The sequence below is a fragment of the Macaca mulatta genome, chromosome 6 (genome assembly GCF_049350105.2).
Source record: "Macaca mulatta isolate MMU2019108-1 chromosome 6, T2T-MMU8v2.0, whole genome shotgun sequence".
NCBI classification, from domain to species: Eukaryota; Metazoa; Chordata; class Mammalia; order Primates; family Cercopithecidae; genus Macaca; species Macaca mulatta.
The window spans coordinates 87,682,335-87,702,428 of record NC_133411.1 but is presented as its reverse complement, the minus strand read 5'-3'; the positions used below and the strand labels follow the sequence as shown (position 1 = coordinate 87,702,428).

General features: G+C 41.2%; 1 protein-coding gene across 4 annotated transcripts in view; it reads left to right on the top strand.

The window, feature by feature from the left end:
* ACOT12 (acyl-CoA thioesterase 12) overlaps positions 1–20,094 on the top strand; it is a 65,867-nt gene that overhangs the window by 5,076 nt on the left and 40,697 nt on the right. For 2 of the 4 annotated variants that reach the window (XM_015140350.3, XM_001111108.5), the window contains exons 2-3: positions 3,499–3,568; positions 17,664–17,724. In XM_015140350.3, the coding sequence (XP_014995836.2) occupies positions 3,499–3,568; positions 17,664–17,724 (131 nt within the window). Of the gene's footprint in view, positions 1–3,498; positions 3,569–17,663; positions 17,725–18,001; positions 19,301–20,094 lie in introns of those variants that run through there. The other 2 variants (XM_078004954.1, XM_078004953.1) reach the window with 2 other exon arrangements.

The following is a 20,094-nucleotide window of genomic DNA, read 5'->3' as shown; positions in this document are numbered from 1 at the left end:
GAGATTTATTGGACTCGCAGTTCCACGTGGGTGGGGAAGCCTCACAGTCATGGCGGAAGGCGAAAGGCACTTCTTACATGGTGGCGGCAGGAGAGAAAATGAGAACCAAGCAGAAGGGGTTTCCCCTTACAAAACCATCACATCTCATGAGACTTACTCACTATCATGAGAATAGCACAGGAAAGATCAGCCCCCATGATTCAATTATCTCCCACCAGCTCCTTCCCACAACATGTGGGAATTATGGGAGCTACAATTCAAGATGAGGTTTGGGTGGGGACTCAGCCAAACCATATCAATATCCATTTAATTAACCACTGGCTCATCCACTAGACTCCATGAGAGCAGGGGTCCTGGCTGTTTCCCATGGCCAGCACCTTACACAGAGGCTGCCTTGCATAACACAGGTGCTCCATCAATATCTGCTGAAGGAAGGAAGGAATGAAGGAAGGTTACCACTATTTTTATCAGTCATCATTTCATACTTACTTTACAATCACTTAGCTTCTCTTAGTTCTCCCAGGAAATCAGAAACAGCTTTAGGGTTTTCCACTTCTGCTGGTACACTGTACGAAGGGCAATCAAAAATCAAGAACCAGAACAAGCCAGTCCTGTGAGTTCATGTCATCTAATTGACACTTGTTTAAAAACACAGCACGCATGTAATGACATGTGAAGCCAGGACCCTATGGTGTTCTCCATATTTTTGTTTCTTTTAGTTTAATGACCCTTGAAAATCAATAGCATAAATCATGATTATTGAGCTCCTGAAACCCATATTGAGTCACATACTTCTCTGGTAGTGTTCTCTGGTTTGTCTAACCTCTTTCCTGAAAGTTCCTATTGCTTTTATAGTCAAAATCACTATTTAGGACAATGCATTTAATCTTTCTAAACCTAAATTTTCTTATTTATAAAAGGGAGCTAATAACAGTACCAACTTCATGTAATTAACATGCTTAAATGACTAGTCCAGTGCCTGATCAATAATAAATGCTTAATAAAAAGTAACTGTCATGATTTTAATACTTTTTGATCCCTTAAGAAACCTTGTGCTATAGATACAGGATACCCAATATAAACAATAAAAGTTTAATTTTTTTTTTACTGGTTACTGCATTTTAGTTATCATTTAAGTCATTCACAATTGATAACTCAACCGGGCATGGGGGCTCACGCCTGTAATTCCAGTGCTTTGAGGGGTCAAGGCGGGAGCATCACTTGAGCCCAGGAGTTTGGGACCAGCTTGGGCCAAATCATGAGAACCTATCTCTACAAAAAAATATTTTAAACAATTTTTTAAAAGTTAGCTAGCTGTGGTGGCACATGCCTATAGTCCTAGCTACTCAGGAGGCTGAGGCAAGATCACTTGAGCCCAGGAGTTCGAGGCTGGAGTGAGCTATGATCATGCCGCTACACTCCAGCCTGGGTGATAGAGACCTCGTCTCTTAAAAAAAAAAAAAAGAAAAAAATACTCAAGATACTCATGTTGGTCTATATTATAACACTTTATTACTAAGAATTAATAACCTCAACATCCCATTCCCTCATGTCAAGTAACTGGAATGAATGTTTATGAAGTATTCTTTAATCAATGATTTAAGCATGTATTTGCAAGGTTTCAGTAGTTCCCTGGAAAACTTAAGCTCTGAAAGGGTACTGACTATGGCTGCATCTCTAAGTGCCATGGAGTGGACTGCTTAAAAGATAGAGCTCATGCACTGGCTCACGCCTGTAATCCCAGCACTTTGGGAGGCTGAGGTGGGCAGATCACAAGGTCAGGAGATCGAGACCATCCTGGCTAATATGGTGAAACCGTGTCTCTACTAAAAATACAAAAAATTAGCTGGACATGGTGGTGCACGCCTGTAGTCCCAGCTACTCGGGAGGCTGAGGCAGAAGAATCACTTGAACCCGGGAAGCGGAGGTTGCAGTGAGCCAAGATCACACCATTGCACTCCAGCCTGGGTGACAGAGTGAGACTCTGTCTGGAAAAAAAAATAATAATAACTCATTCAACTCAGTGTCTGGAAATCAGCAAGAACTTAACAAATGTTTGGTGCATTGAATTAAATTGAGTCCACCTTGAGCCTTCCTACAGCCCAATTCTTCCATATTCCCTTCCTTTCCCTGAACTAGTTGGAAGGATGGTTCCTTCCAGCTAGTAACATTTGAATGTCCAATTTTCTGCAGAATTAGATCCTAGAAAGGAATGTGTTAAATACATGCCCAGTGGAGTATCTCTCATGTCTTCTTACCTAGGACTATCAATTAATACATAGGTAGTTATAATGATCCAGTACACAAAAGGAAGACAAATTCAGTACAATTTACTCGTTTTTCTTAATCATGTGGCACCAGGACTGAAGTCTCCAAAACTAAAATGAGGTCAAAAGTTCTTATAAAGCCAATATAATCTGTTTGGCTTTCAGTTGACTGTTTCCCAAAATCAAATCTGGCAGAAGCACATGTCAAAATCTTTCCCACAGAGGATAAATTCTGGTATTTTTTTATGTAAAGCAAATCCAGCAATCAAAAAAAAAAAAAAAAATCTGAGCAAATTACGTGCAGACATAGAACATGGAAATAACCAGGCTTCTTCCTGTACTCTCCCACCCTACGCAATACTCCTCCTTCAAGGCAATTAATGTATACTGAATTTGGCATACATTTGGTAATAATAAAATAAATATTGACTACATATCTCCTGTGTGCCCATCTCTCTTTCTCTGATACCCAGAGAAGATCCTCTTTGATTTGGGATGACTCGGGGTTTCCCCTTACCACTCAGTGCTTACAGTGGTTAAATCATTCACACAGCCGGGCGCGGTGACTCACGCCTGTAATCCCAGCACTTTGGGAGGCCGAGGCGGGCAGATCACGAGGTCAGGAGATCAAGACCATCCTGGCTAACACGGTGAAACCCCGTCTCTACTAAAAATACAAAAAAATTAGCCGGGCGAGGTGGCGGCGCCTGTAGTCTCAGCTACTCCGGAGGCTGAGGCAGGAGAATGGCCTAAACCCGGGAGGCGGAGCTTGCAGTGAGCCGAGATAGCGCCACTGCGCTCCAGCCTGGGCGACAGAGGGAGACTCCGTCAAAAAAAAAAAAAAAAAAAAAAAAAAAATCATTTAACCTGTGATGCCTTGATTTTAAAACAAGAAGGATAGTACCTGATAAAATATTTAAAGTCAGCACCAACTTACTAAAATTGCTATTTCAATAGCTAGATTTGTGGGATATTGGTATTAAATTTCAAATACAAGATCATGTAAGTTAAAATTTAGGATGAAGTGCAGTAATTACCATACAGTAGAAATGTAACAGAGCAGAGAAGCTTGTATGGAGCCAGTTGATCCACAAATTGTGAGCACAGTGGTGCTATAATGAATGAGGGATGGATGACTAAGATCAATGCACTTACATTTCATTCCTTTCCCTTATACTGAAATATTCTAATATCACCACTAAAGCAGCACGTTTTTATGTATTTTTTGAAGCTGAGAAACATGCTGGAGTTTCCTGTGTTACAGCCTCAGTGGATGACATACAGTTTGAGGAGACAGCTAGGTAAGTGACATTGCTCCATCGCTCCTTTCTCCTAGGTTTGTTGGTTCATCTGGGACGTGTATTGGTGGCACCTGTGCTTACTCATGCAGAGGTAGTGATCTTGTTTCTTAATAAAATAAATAACATGTGACCCAATTTAAGTAAAAAAATAATCACAGGTCCTACTTATAAGAAACACTCCTAAGTGTAACTTCACAGTCTTAATTTTGTGGAGAAATAGTTCTCAGCCTGAGATGCATTGTGGCATAAGGCATAACAGCCAAACAGACTTTCTGCAGGCTCCTTTTTTTAATTGTCTCACTCTGCGCCCAGACTGGAGTGCAGTAATGCGATCTCGGCTCACTGCAACCTCTTCCTCCTGGGCTCAAGTGATCCTCCTGTCTTAGCCTCCCAAGTAGCTGGGACTGCAGGCACATGCCACCATGCCCACCTGGCTAATTTTTTTTTTTTCTTTTTGTAGAGAAGGGTTTCATCATCTTGTCCAGGCTGATCTCAAAATCCTGGGTTCAAGCGGTCCACCCACTGGCTTCCCAAAGTGCTGGGATTACAGGCGTGAGCCACCATGCCTGGCCACTATAAGCTAATTATTAATGTCCCCTTCCTGTACTAGAAGAATAACTAATGATAATAAGATCTTTATGATGGTGAATTTCATCATTAGATTGTTAGGTAAACATTAATTCATCTAAGTAGAGAGAGTAAATTATGAAAAACATTTTATGTGTGAAAGTTCTTAACCATCTCTTATTGTAGAAAATTTTAAGATACACAAACATTTCAAACGTACTTATTTAGGTTAGTAATTGCGAAAACCGTGATTACTTTTGCACCAACCTATAAAACAAGAGAGGATAGTACAGTGTATCCCGAGGACCCCTCACCCCCAGCTATAGAAATTATCAACTCACAGACACTCTTGCTTTATCAATACCTCTCTACACTCCCCCATATGCCTGGATTGTTTTGAGGAAAATCCCAAGCATCATCTATATATGTCATGCATCACTTAATGATGGGATATGTTCTAAGAAATGCATCCCTAATGACTTCATCCTTGTATGAGCATCATAGAGTGTACTTACACAACCTCAACAGTACAGCCTCTTACACACCTAGGGTATGTGGTGTAGCCTATTGTTCCTAGGCTACAAACCTGTGCAGCCTGTTACTGTACTGAAAACTATAGGCAATTGTAATACCATGGTGACTATTTGTGTGTCTAAACATGGCTAAACATTAAAAAGATACAGTAAAATACAGTGTAAAAGATTGAAAAATGGTACATCTGGCCAGGCGCGGTGGCTCATGCCTGTAATTCCAGCACTTTGGGAGGCCGAGGTGGATGGATCACCTGAGGTCAGGAGTTTAAAACCAGCCTGGCCAACGTGAAACCCCATCTCTACTAAAAGTACAAAAATTAGCCAGGTGTGGTGGCGGGCGCCCTTAATCCCAGCTACTCAGGAGGCTGAGGCAGGAGAATAACTTGAACCCAGGAGGCGGAGGTTGCAGTGAGCCCAGATCATGCCATTACACTCCAGCCTGTGTGACAAGAGCGAGACTCCGTCTCAAAAAAAAAAAAAAAAGGTACACATGAATGGAGCTTAGAAGGCTGCAAGTTGCTCTGCGTGAGTCAGTGAGTGAGTGCTGAGCAATGTGAAGGCCCCAGACGTTACTGTACACTACCATAGATTTATAAACACCACACACTTAGGCTACACCAAATTTATAAAACATTTTTTCTTTCTTTAATTATAAATTAACTTTAGATTACTGTAATGTTTTTACTTTATAAACTTAAAAAAATCTTGTTGATTCCTTTGTAATAATACTGAGCTTAAAACACAAGCCTTTTATAGAGCTGTACAAAAATATTTTTCTTTATGTCCTTACCTTATTCTATAAGCTATTTTCTATTTTTAAAATTGGTTATTAAAAACTGTGACACAAACACATACATTAGCTTAGGCCTACACAGGGTCGGGATCACCAGTATCACTGTTCTGCTTCCACATCCTGTCTCACTGGAAGGTCTTATGGGATTTATTAAACCAGGATTCAGTATAGGTGATAGGTGTCTTAAGTGTCTTTTAACATAAAATTTTCCCTTCCTTCTTTTATCTTGCAATTTATTTTTTAAAGAAACCTGGTCGTTTGTTTTATAGAATTTACACATTCTGTATTTGCTCATGTAGCCTTGATTAATGTGTTCTCCTGTCCTTTGTATTTCTTGTAATCTGACAGTTACATCTAAAAACTGACATGATGAAAGTTTGATTTTTTTTTTTCTTTGAGATGGAGTCTTGCTCTGTCACCCAGGCTGGAGTGCAATGGCGCGATCTTGACTCACTGCAACCCGGGTTCAAGCGATTCTCCTGCCTCAGCCTCCCAAGTAGCTGGGACTACAGGCCCCTGCTACCATGCCCTGATAATGTTTGTATTTTTAGTAGAGACGGGGCTTTGCCATGTTGGCCAGGCTCAAACTCCTGACCTCAGGTGATTCACAGTGCTGGGATTACAGGCGCCTGCCACCACGCCCAGCTGATGAAGGTTTGATATTTTCGTAAAAATTTCTCATGTCAAGGCCATATAATATCTAATGATCATAGGCTACAACCATTCTGTCATTAGATATTGGTAACATGGTAATATGCTAATTCTACCATTTCTTCTTCATTTGTTTTCTAAAATACTTCTCTAGAGGGAAACTCACTAATGACCTGAGTATCCTGAGGAAAAGTTTGTCCAGGAAAGGCTTGACTCTTTCCCTTTATTCATTAGGAACGTACAGATTTTCATGTACTTGATGTGTTACAATGCATCAATGTTCTTATTCTTTTTTTTTTTTTTTTTTTTTTTGAGACAGAGTTTCACTCTTGTCGCCCAGACTGGAGTTCAATGGCGCGATCTCGGCTCACTGCAACCTCTGCCTCCTAGGTTCAAGCAATTCTTCTGCCTCAGCCTCCCAAAGTAGCTGGGATTACAGGTGCCCGCCACCAGGCCCAGCTAATTTTTTTGTATTTTTAGTAGAGATGGGGTTTCACCATGTTGGCCAGGCTGGTCTCAAACTCCTGACCTCAGGTGATCCACCTGCCTCAGCCGCCCAAAGTGTTGGGCAGGGTTGAGCCACTGGGCCTGTGCAATGTTATTATTCTTACAGAAGCTCAGAGTGCCGCGTCTTTGCGCAGTGGGAGCTTCTTCAGTTTAATCCGTAAGTCCCTTGAACAACAGCCCAAAGTTAAAGATGTTTAGTAACTCCTTGGCCTTCTGCTATAAAATGTTTCAGTCTCATCTTTTACATTTCCCCCCCACAAACTTAGAATCCGTTACCTCTCCAAGGAGTCCTGATTCCTTGCAGTAGACATGAGAAGCAGAGACCACAACCTGGGCAGGAAAGGTGCTCCTCACATCAAAATGGGCATTAGTTCTTGGCCTTTTCAGTGGACGGAATTAGAAATTATGTATTTTTAAAGCATTTATATTAATAATCTGTAATCATTTAGGGTTATATGGTTTTACTTAATTTCTTTGATTTTGTGTCTGTATCTCTGGTTTTTAATTTTATTTTATGCTGAATGTCTTGATATTTAAAGACATAAACTTACTTGATTCAAATTAATACGTATATACACATTAATTAGATTCAGAATAGCAGTACCAATATTATCACTAATAAATGAATAGAGAAAGTAGTTTAAGATTATTTATGAAGTTTCTTTCTCAAACTATGTCTCATCTGGTACAGTCAAGTCACTGTATTTTGAAGTCACTTGAAATAATCCTTTTCCATGTGGTTAAGCTGCTGACTTCATATATTCTTAAGTTCATTTGTTTAATTTGCTTTTTTATTTTGTAGGAATGACTTTTCTTTTCATTTAATTTTGTTTTATAGTTTAAAATATCTACAGGTACCAGAGTCCAATCTGGAAAATAGACCCATTTCACCCCGGGGAATCTGGCTCCTCCCTACCTTCTATCTAGGCCCCTCCCTCTCCCTCTATGTAACCATTTTATTTATTTTGTGGCTTATCTTTCTTTTTTTAATGTAAAGAAATATTTATATATATCCTCACTTTTTTCACTTAAAATAAAAATGAGGTGGAGAAAAGTATATATAGTGTATAAAGTATACGCTGTAAAAGTATACAGTATTTCTATCTAGAAAATCACTCCATACCAATATGCAGTCATATGCTGCATAGCAGCATTTTGGTCAGTGACAGCAGTCCCATAAGATTTTAATACTGGCCGTGTGTGGGAGCTCACACCGGTAATCCTTGTACTTTGGAAGGCTGAGGTGGGTGGATCATCTGAGGTCAGGAGTTTGAGACCAGCCTGGCCAGCATGATGAAACCCCATCTCTACGAAAAATACAAAAAATTAGCTGGGCGTGATGGCACGTGCTTGTAATCCCAGCTACTCAGGAGGCTGAGGCAGGAGAATCACTTGAACCCAGGAGACGGAGGTTGCAGTGAGCCAAGATTGCACCACTGCACTCCAGCCTGGGCAATGAGAACAAAACTCCATCTCAAAAAAAAAAAAAAAAAAAAGATTTTAATACTGCATTTTTACTGCATCTTGTCTATATTTAGCTATGTTTGGATACACGAATACTTACCACTGTTTACGGTTGCTGACAGTATTCAGCACAGTAACATCCTCTACAGGTTTGTGGCCTGGGAGCAATAGGCTAGACCATATAGCCTAGGTGTGCAGGAGGCTATACCATCTAGGTTAGTGTGGGTGCACTCTGTGATGTTTCCACAACAACAGAATCACCTAATGAAGCATTTCTCAGAACACATCCCTGTCATTAAACTAGGCATAACTATAAGTAGATATTCATCATTCCTTTTAATATCTACATAGTACTCCATTGTGGAAGCACACTACATTATTCAACTGGTCCTCCACTGATGAACATTTAGATTATTTCCAGTCTTTTGCTATTACAAATAATATTTCAATTTGCAGTCTTGTGCAGATGTCTGTTTGTATTTTTGCCAGTATATTTGTAGGATAGATTTCTTTCTTTCTTTTTTAAGACAGAGTCTCGCTCTGTCACCCAGGCTGGAGTGCAATGGCGTGATCTTGGCTCACTGTAGCCTCTGCCTCCCAGGTTCAAGCGATTCTCCTGCCTCAGCCTCCCTAGTAGCTGAGACTATGGGCATGTGCCACCACACCTGGCTAATTTTTGAATTTTTAGTAGAGACGGGGCTTTGCCATGTTGGCCAGGCTGGTCTCAAACTCCTGACCTCAGGTGATCCACCTGCCTCACCCTCCCAAAGTGCTGGGATTACAGGCATGAGCCATCATGCCTGGCCTTTGTGGGATAGATTTCTAGAAATTGGATTGCTGAGTCAAAGGGTAAATGAATATGTCATTTTATTAGACATTGCCAAATTCCTCTCCGTAGCAGTTGTTATGTAGGTTTTATCAGTTTTCAAACTTGTAAAATTAAAGGTTAATAAAACTGTGCCAGAAATTTAAATTTGTTCAGATTTCTAATATAGAAATTAATTGTTTATATAAATATGCCTATGTATGTATTATTAAACTCTTTCTTTACCTCCAGTTTTTCTGCCAAAAAATGCTACAGATTATGACAGGTATGTAGAGTAACAATATATGGTCAAAGGCTTTAACCAGATGTGGTCACTCTTCTAGGTAAACCCAACTGGTTCATCTTATAGACTGTCTTTAATATATCTAGACCAGATGCAGTGGCTCATGCTGTATCCCAGCACTTTGGGAGTCCAATCCAGGAAGATCATTTGAGCCCAGGAATTTAAGGCTCCAGTGAGCCATAATTAAACCACTGCACTGCAGCCTGGATGACAGAGTGAGATATGTGTATCTGAACAAGCCTCTCTACTATGATTAAAATAGTGTGAATTGCAATTATTTACCAGAAGTCTGAATAGGGTAATGTTTCCAAGGCTGTGGAGCCAGATAAGACCAGGGTTTGAACTCTGATCCTGCCAGTTGCTATGTCACCTTCTAAGGCCATTTCCTGATGGGAATGAAATGGGAATGATAATGCCCACCTCATGGGATTACTGCTTAGTGAATGGTGTGTTGTTAGATTATGATACAAAGCATTTAGCATGGTGCTTGATTTTTATTATTATTATTATACTTTAAATTCTGGGGTACATGTGCAGAATGTGCAGGTTTGTTACTTAGGTATACATGTGCCATGGTGGTTTGCTGCACCCATCAACCCGTCATCTACATTAGGTATTTCTCCTAGTACTATCCCTCCCCTAGCCCCCCACCCCTTGACAGGCCCCAGTGTGTGATGTTCCCCTCCCTTTGTTCATGTGTTCTCTTTGTTCACCTCCCACTTATGAGTGAGAACATGCAGTGTTTGGTTTTCTGTTCTTGTGTTAATTTGCTGAGAATGATGGTTTCCAGCTTCATCCATGTCCCTGCAAAGGACACAAACTCATCCTTTTTTATGGCTGCCTAGTATTCCATGGTGTATATGTGCCACGTTTTCTTTATCCAGTCTGTCACTGATGGACATTTGGGTTGCTTCCACATCTTTGCTATTGTGAACAGTGCCGCAATAAACATGTGTGCATGTGTCTTTATAGTAGAATGATTTATAATCCTTTGGGTACATATCCAGTAATGGGATTGCTAGGTCAAATGGTATTTCTAGTTCTAGATCCTTGAGGAATCGCCATGCTCTCTTCCACAATGGTTGAACTAATTTACACTCCCACCAATAATGTAAAAGCGTTCTTATTTCCCCACATACTCTCCAGCATCTGTTGTTTCCTGACTTTTTAATGATTGTCACGTAACTGGCGTGAGATGGAATCCCATTGTGGTTTTGATTTGCATTTCTCTAATGACCAGTGATGGCGAGCTTTTTTTCTTAAGTTTTTTGGCCACATAATATCTTCTTTTGAAAAGTGTCTGTTCATATCCTTTGCCCACTTTTTGATGGGGTTGTTTTTTCTTGTAAATTTGTTTAAGTTCTTTGTAGATTCTGGATATTAGCCCTTTGTCAGATGGATAGATTGCAGAAATTTTCTCCCATTCTGTAGGTTGCCTGTTCAGTCTGATGATAGTCTCTTTTACTGGGCAGAAGCTCTTTAGTTTAATTGAGCCCATTTGTCTATTTTGACTTTTGTTGCCATTGCTTTTGGTGTTTTAGTCATGAAGTCTTTGCCCATGCCTATGTCCTGAATGGTATTGCCTAGGTTTTGTTTTTTTTTAGGATTGTTATGGTTTTAGGTCTTATGTTTAAGTCTTTAATCCATCTTGAGTTAATTTTTGTATAAGGTGTAAGGAAGGGGTCCAATTTCAGTTTTCTGCATATGGCTAGCCTGTTTTCCTAACACCATTTATTAAATAGGGAATCCTTTCCCCATTGCTTGTTTTTGTCAGGTTAGTCAAAGATTAGATGGTTGGAGATGTGTGGTGTTATTTCTGAAGCCTCTGTTCTGTTCCATTGGTCTATATATCTGTTTTGGTACCTGTACCATGCTGTTTTGGTTACTGCTGGTATAGTTTGAAGTCAGATAGCATGATGCCTCCAGCTTTGTTCTTTTTGCTTAAGATTGTCTTGGCTATTCAGGCTCTGTTTTGGTTCCACATAAAATTTAAAGTAGTTTATCCAATTCTGTGAAGAAAGTCAATATAGCTTGATGGGGATAGCATTGAATCTATAAATTACTTTGGGCACTATGGCCATTTTCACGATATTGATTCTTCCTATCCATAAGCGTGGAATATTTTCCCATTTGTTTGTGTTCTCTCTTATTTCCTTGAGCAGTGGTTTGTAGTTCTCCTTGAAAAGGTCCTTCACATCCCTTGTAAGTTGTATTCCTAGGTATTTTATTCTCTTTGTAGCAATTGTGAATGGGAGTTCATTCATGATTTGGCTCTCTGTCTGTTATTGGTGTATAGGAATGCTTGTGATTTTTGCACATTGGTTTTGTATCTTGAGACTTTGCTGAAGTTGCTTTTCAGTTTAAGGAGATTTTGGGCTGAGATGATGGGATTTTCTAAATATACAATCATGTAATTTGCAAACAGAGACAATTTGACTTCCTCTTTTCCTATTTGAATGCCCTTTATTTCTTTCTCGTGCCTGATTGCCCTGGCCAGAACGTCCAATACTGTGTTGAAGAGGAGTGGTGAGAGAGGGCATCCTTGTCTTATGCCAATTTTCAAAGGGAATGCTTCCAGGTTTTCCCCATTCAGTGTGATATTGGCTGTGGGTTTCTCATAAATAGCTTTATTATTTTGAAATATGTTCCATCAATATCTAGTTTATTGAGAGTTTTTAGCATGAATGGGTTGTTGAATTTTGTTGAAGGCCTTTTCTGCATCTATTGAGATAATTATGTGGTTTTTGTTATTGGTTCTGTTTATGTGATAGATTTCGTTTATTGATTTGTGTATGTTGAACCAGCCTTGCATCCCAGGGATGAAGTCAACTTGATCATGGTGGATAAGCTTTTTGATGTGCTGCTGGATCCGGTTTGCCAGTATTTTATTGAGGATTTTCACATCGATGTTCATCAGAGATATTGGCCTGAAATTTTCTTTTTTTGTTGTGTCTCTGTCAGGTGTTGGTATCAGGATGATGCTGGCCTCATATAATGAGTTAGGGAGGAGTCCATCTTTTTCTGTTGTTTAGAATAGTTTCAGAAGGAATGGTACCAGCTCTTCTTTGTACCTCTGGTAGAATTCAGCTGTGAATCCATCTGGGCCTGGATTTTTTTGGTTGGTAGGCTATTAATTACTGCCTCAATTTCAGAACTTGACATTAGTCTATTCAGAGATTCGACTTCTTCCTAGTTTAGTCTTGGGAGGTTTTATGTGTCCAGGAATTTATCCATTTCTTCTAAATTTTTTAGTTTATTTGTGTAGAGGTGTTTGTAGTATTCTCTGATAGTAGTTTGTATTTCTGTGGGAGCAGTGGTGATATCCCCTTTATCACTTTTTATTGTGTCTATTTGATTCTTCTCTCTTTTCTTCTTTATTAGTCTGGCTGGCGATCTATCTATTTTGTTGATGTTTTCAGAAAAACAGCTTCTGGATTCATTGATTTTTTTGAAGGGTTTTTCATGTCTCTATCTCCTTCAGTTCTGCTCTGATCTTAGTTATTTCTTGTCTTCTGCTCACTTTTGAATTTTTTTGCTCTTGCTTCTCTCGTTCTTTTAATTGTGATATTAGGGTGTCGATTTTAGATCTTTCCTGCTTTCTCTTCTGGGCATTTAGTGCTATAAATTTCTCTGTACACACTGCTTTAAATGTGTCCCAGAGATTCTGGTATGTTGTGTTTTTGTTCTCATTGGTTTCAAAGAACTTATTTATTTCTGCCTTCATTTCGTTATGTACCCAGTAGTCATTCAGGAGCAGGTTGTTCAGTTTCCATGTAGTTGAGCGATTTTGAGTGAGTTTCTTAATCTTGAGTTCTAATTTGATTGTACTGTACCCTGAGAGACTGTTTGTTATGATTTCCATTCTTTTGCATTTGCTGAGGAGTGTTTTACCTCCAATTATGTGGTCGATTTTAGAATAAGTGATATGTCGTGCTGAGAAGAATGTATATTCTGTTCATTTGGGGTGGAGAGTTTTGTAGGTGTCTATTAAGTCTGCTTGGTCCAGAGCCAAGTTCAAGTTCTGAATATCCTTGTTAATTTTCTGTCTCGTTGATCTGTCTAATATTGACAGTGGGGTGTTAAAGTCTCCCACTATTATTGTGTGTCTCTTTGTAGGTCTCTAAGAACTTTCTCTATGAATCTGGGTGCCCCTGTATTGGGTGCATATATATTTAGGATAGTTACTCTTCTTGTTGAATTGATTCCTTTACCAATATGTAATGTCCTTCTTTGTCTCTTTTGATCTTTGTTCGTTTAAAGTCTGTTTTATCAGAGACTAGGATGCAACCCCTGCTTTTTTTTGCTTTCCATTTGCTTGGTAAATATTCCTCCAGCCCTTTATTTTGAGCCTACGTGTGTCTTTGCACATGAGATTGGTCTCCTAAATACAGCACACTGATGGGTCTTGACTCTTTATCCAATTTGCCAGTTTGTGTCTTTTAAGGGGAGCATTTAGCCCATTTACATTTAAGATTAATATTGTTAAGTGTGAATTTGATGCTGTCATTATGATGCTAGCTGATTCTTTTGCCTGTTAGTTGATGCAGTTTCTTCATAATGTCGATGGTCTTTATAATTTGATATGTTTTTGGAGTGGCTGGTACCAGTTGTTCCTTTCCATGTTTAGTGCTTCCTTCAGGAGCTCTTGTAAGGCAGCCCTGGTGGTGACAAAGTCTCTCAGCATTTGCTTGTCTGTAAAGGATTTTATTTCTCCTTCACTTATGAAGCTTAGTTTGGCTGGATATGAAATTCTGGGTTGAAAATTCTTTAAGAATGTTGAATATTGGTCCCCACTCTTTTCTGGCTTATAGGGTTTCTGCAGAGAGATCCACTGTTAGTCTGATGGGCTTCCCTTTGTGGGTAACCTGACCTTTCTCTCTGGCTGTCCTTAACATTTTGTCCTTCATTTCAACTTTGGTGAATCTGACGATTATGTGTCTTAAGGTTGCTCTTCTCAAGGAGTACCTTTGTGGTATTCTCTGTATTTCCTGAATTGGAATGTTGGGCTGTCTTGCTAGATTGGGGAAGTTCTCTTGGATAATATCCTGAAGAGTGTTTTCCAACCTGGTTCTATTCTCTCTATCACTTTCAGGTACACCAATCCAACGTAGATTTGGTCTTTTCACATAGTCTCATATTTCTTGGAGGCTTTGTTTATTTTCATTCTTTTTTCTCTTATCTTGTCTTCTTGCTTTATTTCATTAAGTTGATCTTCAATCTCTGATATCCTTTCTTCTGCTTGATTGATTCAGCTATTGATGGTTGTATATGCTTCACGAAGTTTTCATGCTGTGTTTTTCAGCTCCTTCAGGTCATTTATGTTCTTCTCTAAACTGGTTATTCTACTTAGCAATTCCTCTAACCATTTTCCAAGGTTCTTAGCTTCCTTGCCTTGGGTTAGAACATGCTCCTTTAGCTCAGAGGAGTTTGTTATTACCCACCTTCTGAAGCCTTCTTCTGTCAGTTCATTGAACTCATTCTCCATCCAGTTTTTTTCCCTTCCTGGCAAGAAGTTGTGATCCTTTTGTGGAGAAGAGGCATTTTCGGCCTTTTTGCACTGTTTTCTCCCCATCTTCATGGGTTTATCTACCTTTGGTCTTTGATGCTGGTGACCTTCAGATGAGGTATCTGAGTGGACGTCCTTTTTGTTGATGTTGATGCTATTCCTTTCTGTTTGTTAGTTTTCCTTCTGACAGTCAGGCCCCTCTGCTGCAGGTCTGCTGGAGTTTGCTGGAGGTCCACTCAAGACCCTGTTTGCCTGGGTATTCCCAGCAGAGGCTGCAGAACAGCAAAGATTCCTTCCTGTTCCTTCCTCTGGAAGCTTTGTCCCATAGGGGCACCTGCCAGATGCCAGTTAGAGCTCTCCTGTATGAGGTGTCTGTTGGCCCCGACTGGGAGGTGTCTCCCAGTCAGGATACGTGGTGGTCTGGAACACACTTGAGGAGGCATTGTGTGCCTTATCAGAACTCAAACGCTGTGCTGGGAGATCTGCGGCTCTCTTCAGAGCCATCAGGCAGGGATGTTTAAGTCTGCTGAAGCTGCGCCCACAACTGCCGCTTCTCCCAGGTGCTCTGTCCCAGGGCGATGGGAGTTTTATCTTTAAGTCCCTAGCTGGGGATGCTGCCTTTTTTTCAGAGATGCCTTGCCCAGAGAGGAGGAATCTAGAGAGGCAGTCTGGCCGGAGCAGCCTTGCTGAGCTGTGGTGGGCTCTGCTCACTTCGAACTTCCCGGTGGCTTTGTTTACACTGTAAGGGTAAAACTGCCTACTCAAGCCTCAGCAATAGTGGACGCCCCTCCCCTCACCAAGCTCGAGCGTCCCAGTTTGACCTCAGACTGCTGTGCTGGCAGCGAGAATTTCAAGCCAGTGGATCTTGGCTTGCTGGGCTCCATGAGCGTGGGACCTGCCAAGCCAGACTACTCGGCTCCCTGGCTTCAGCCCCCTTTCCAGGGGAATGAATGGTTTTGTCTTGCTGGTGTTCCAGGTACCACTGGGGTATGAAAAAAACACTCCTGCAGCTAGCTCGGTGTTTCCCCAAATGGCCGCCCAGTTTTGTGCTTGAAACCCAGGGCCCTGATGTTGTAGACACCGGAGGGAATCTCCTGGTCTGCGGGTTGCAAAGACCATGTGAAAAGCTCAGTATCTGGGCCGGAGTGCACCGTTCCTCACAGCACAGTCCTTCACGGCTTCCCTTGGCTAGGGGAGGGAAATCCCCCAACCCCTTGCACTTCCCTGGTAAGGTGATGCCCCACCCTGCTTCGGCTCACCCTCCATGGGCTGCACCCACTGTCCAACCAATCTCAATGAGATGAACCGGGTACCTCAGTTGGAAATGCAGAAATCACCCCCTTCTGAATCGATCTCGCTGATAGCTGCAGACTGGAGCTGCTCCTATTCGGCCATCTCGCCAGCAAATCTCACGGTGCCTGATTTGCACACAACATTCAATAAAGAGTAGTCATTGTTATTAGTATGGCCACACTGAGAAACATTAAACTTCATTTAATTAATGACAGGGATTTTTATTGTTAATGAATTGTCGATAATTCCTTGGTAATCTTTTGGACTTTATCTGTTTACATCCCAGCATCCCAAAGAAAGATTGGTCTCCTTGAAGTCAGCAGTTTTGTCTTATTAATCACTGTGTCCTTTGACCCGGCTTAATGCCAGGACTACTCAGTAAAATGCCAGTTAACTCAGTAAGCATTAGTGAAATGTATAAGTTAGAAAAATAAAAGATGTTTTTAGGAAGTTTGAATATGAAGAAAAGAAAAACATCTTGAGATATAATGAGTTTGAGAGAAAGATTTTGGAAAGAAGCCTTGAGCATTGTCATAGACTGATGGAGAATTGGGGAAGAGGCAAAGATTGAAGGCAGAAAAGAGGACAGAGTTGATGAAGCAGAGCCAACAAGGGAGGGGACAGGGTCACGGGAGGATGGGACCAATGGCACAGGTAAAGAATGAGATTAGGTCTCAAGAGATTCCCTCTTTCCCTGAAAAGAAGAGCAAAGAGAAAGGTGCAAATGCAGTTTAACTTTGAAGTTAAGGAAGAAAAATCCAGGGGGCTTCTATTGGATAACCTCTTACCTTCTGCTAAGGGGAAGGGATTAGAGCTGACTGAAGGGCCTGAACACAAAAGTTTTGGAACAACGTCAGGTTACATGATCGAAGTGAGTAGACCACCTAGCATCAATGAGGGCCCATACAAACCAACTGAAGCTGATCAGTTTGCCTGCTTGCATTTTTGTATATTTGTCCATTTATGCATTAACTAACTTTTTTTTTTTTTTTTTTTTTTTTTGAGATGGAGTCTAGCTCTGTTGCCCAGGCTGGAGTGCAGTGGCCGGATCTCAGCTCACTGCAAGCCCCGCCTCCCGGGTTCACGCCATTCTCCTGCCTCAGCCTCCCGAGTAGCTGGGAGTACAGGCGCCCACCACCTCGCCCGGCTAATTTTTTTTGTATTTTAGTAGAGACGGGGTTTCACTGTGTTAGCCAGGATGGTCTCGATCTCCTGAACTCGTGATCCGCCCGTCTCGGCCTCCCAAAGTGCTGGGATTACAGGCTTGAGCCACCGCGCCCGGCCGCATTAACTAACTTTTAAAAATAAATATCAGCTGTATAGATTTGCTGGTGTATTTGTCTTAACTTCTCTTGGGAAAACAGCTGCTGTATAGTCAGTATGTGTTGCGGATTTGGAGTCATGTCGCACACTATCTCTGTAGAGGTTCTTTTCTGTTTAAATATTGGTGGTCCGCTAACACCGTAAGTGTGGTTTACAGTAATCGGCCTTTGTTTTTAAGCGCTGTCTTTTTCCATTATCATTAACCTGAATTTCCCATGCATGAACATTATCAGCATGATAAGGTGGAACTGCTTTATGGCATGCATTTAAGTAATCTTTAAGTCTGATCTGAAATAAAATGTGCTAGAACTACTGAGTTTTGTTTGTTTGTTTGTTTGTTTTTCCCTAGAGTTGGACAAGTTATAACCATCAGAGCAAAAGTTACTAGAGCGTTCAGCACAAGCATGGAGGTAAGAGGCACCTTTTCAAACGGCTGCCTGTTGGTGCTCATTTCTTCATTGTTTACAAAGGGTAGAGCAGGAGGCCTAGACTAATATTTGGAGTTAATGAGATTCTCTATTTCACAAGGCTCTGGAATGTGTAGTCAGGTCACAGGTAAATAATAGGCAGTGGATGTTTCCAGTGTTTCCTAGCTAAAATTCAACATGGCCAGGCATGGTGGCTCACACCTATAATCCCAGCAATTTGGGAGGCTGAGGCAGGAGGATCACTTGAGGCCAGGAATTTGAGACCAGCCTGGGCAACATAGCAAGACCCAATCTTTAAGAAGAAAAAAAAAATTAGGCAGCACAGTGGTAAGTGCCTGTAGCCCTGGCTACTCGGGAGGCGGAGATGGGAGGATTGCTTGAGCCCAGGAGTTTGAGGCTACCGTGAGCTATGATTGTACCACTGCATTCCAGCCTGGGTGACATAGCAAGACTTTGTCTCTTAAAAAAAAAACAAAAAAAACTCACATTTCAACATGATACAATACAGTATTTCTACATAGAAGGATATACAGAAAATAAACCTGCAAGAGAAAAGGACACTCTTAATTCTTCATAAAGTATAGATTTTATTTCTTAATCATGCTGACTCCACTATTATTCTATTTGTTCTCCATCCCCTCACCCTCTGACAGAAACTAGTCCCATGATTAAGTAGTTTTTGAAAAGCAGGATAACTGGACTTTAGTAAGAAGGTAAATTTAGAAGATTTTTTTTTTGCATCCACTTGGTTTTCTTTTCTCTACCATTGTGAATACCGGATTCTCGGGGGCTCTTGAGATCTCTATTCAGGTTAAATTGGGAGGAAAGGCATTGCTGGATCTCATATTGCACCTTCCAGCTTGCTCAGGAGCCATCCTTCGATCTCTGGGCATGAAGACATGGAAGAGCTTGTATTCGTTTGCTAGGGCTGCCGTAACAAAGCACCACAGACCGGGTGGCCTAAACACAGAAGAGTATTGTCCCATGGTTCTGGGAGCTAGAAGTCCTACATCAAGATATGGGCAGGGCTGGTTTCTCTGAGGGCTGGAAGGATAATCTGTTCATGCCGCTTTCCTATTCTCCCATGGCTCTCTGTAGTCTTTGGTATTTCCTGGCTTCTGCTGCATCACCCGATCTCTGCCTTCATCTTCACATGTGTTCTCCTTGTGTGGGTGTCTGCTTCCAAATTTCCCGTTTTTATAAAGATATCAGTCATATTGGATTAGGGGCCTGCCCCACCGCAGTCTGGCCTCATCTTAACTAATTACATCTGCAACAGCACTATTTCCACGTTTACATTCAAAGGTATTGGGGGTTAGGACTTAAGAATTTGGAAGGGGGAACACAGTTCAACTGTAACAACTGGTTTGACAGTAACCATGCCCTTGGTGATGGCTTTACCCTGATGTGGTCACCTCTTTTTTTAATTTTTGTTTTTGTTTTTGTTTTTGAGATAAAGTCTCACTCTGTTGCCAGGCTGGAGTGCAATGGCAAGATCTCGGCTCACTGCAACCTCCGCCTCCCGGGTTCAAGCAATTCTCCTGCCTCAGCCTCCCAAGTAGGTGGGATTACAGGCGCCTGCCACCACTAATTTTTGTATTTTTAGTAGAGACGGGGTTTCACCATGTTGGCCAGGAGGGTCTCAATCTGACCTTGTGATCTGCCCGCCTCGGCCTCCCAAAGTGCTAGGATCGATCACAGGCATGAGCCACTGCGCCCGGCTGATATGGTCACTTTCTAGCAGTATCCAAATAAACAGAATACAAAGCACTTGAAGAAAGCAGAAAGGAAATGCTTGTGAAAGAAACAAGCTCTGTCAGTGAATGGTGTTTCTGGACGCCGTTTATTCAACTGCAGAGCTCTTAGCCTTTGCACACAGGAGCCTCTGGGCTTGGCCTGTCTCCTGAGGGCCACACATTCTCCTGATAGACAGTCCAAATATAGATAAAAGCTCCTTTTCATTTCTCCTTTTCCTCCTCTTCCTGAGACAGGCTAGAATTTCTAAAGGAGGCTTATCTAAAAGCTAAATATCTAAAAGAAAAATAAAACCCAGTGAGTTTGAAACCACAGATTTCTGATGCTAGGGAAAGTAAACCCTAGCCTCCACTGACTTTCTAGGCCCGATCTGCCATGCAGAATTTTGTTCTCTTTCATCCTCTGCAGATCATGACCAGGGAGCCTCTAGATTTTGTCATACTTTCTACCTCCTGGTAGAAATTTCTTGGATTTTTTTTTTTCCCTAACTCTAGATGCCAACTAAACATTTTTATTTTTACTTTTTCAAACTGGAAATGTCCTTTATGGTCATCCTGTTTAATTTCAGTTTCCTGCCACAACTGAGGCCAGCCCTCT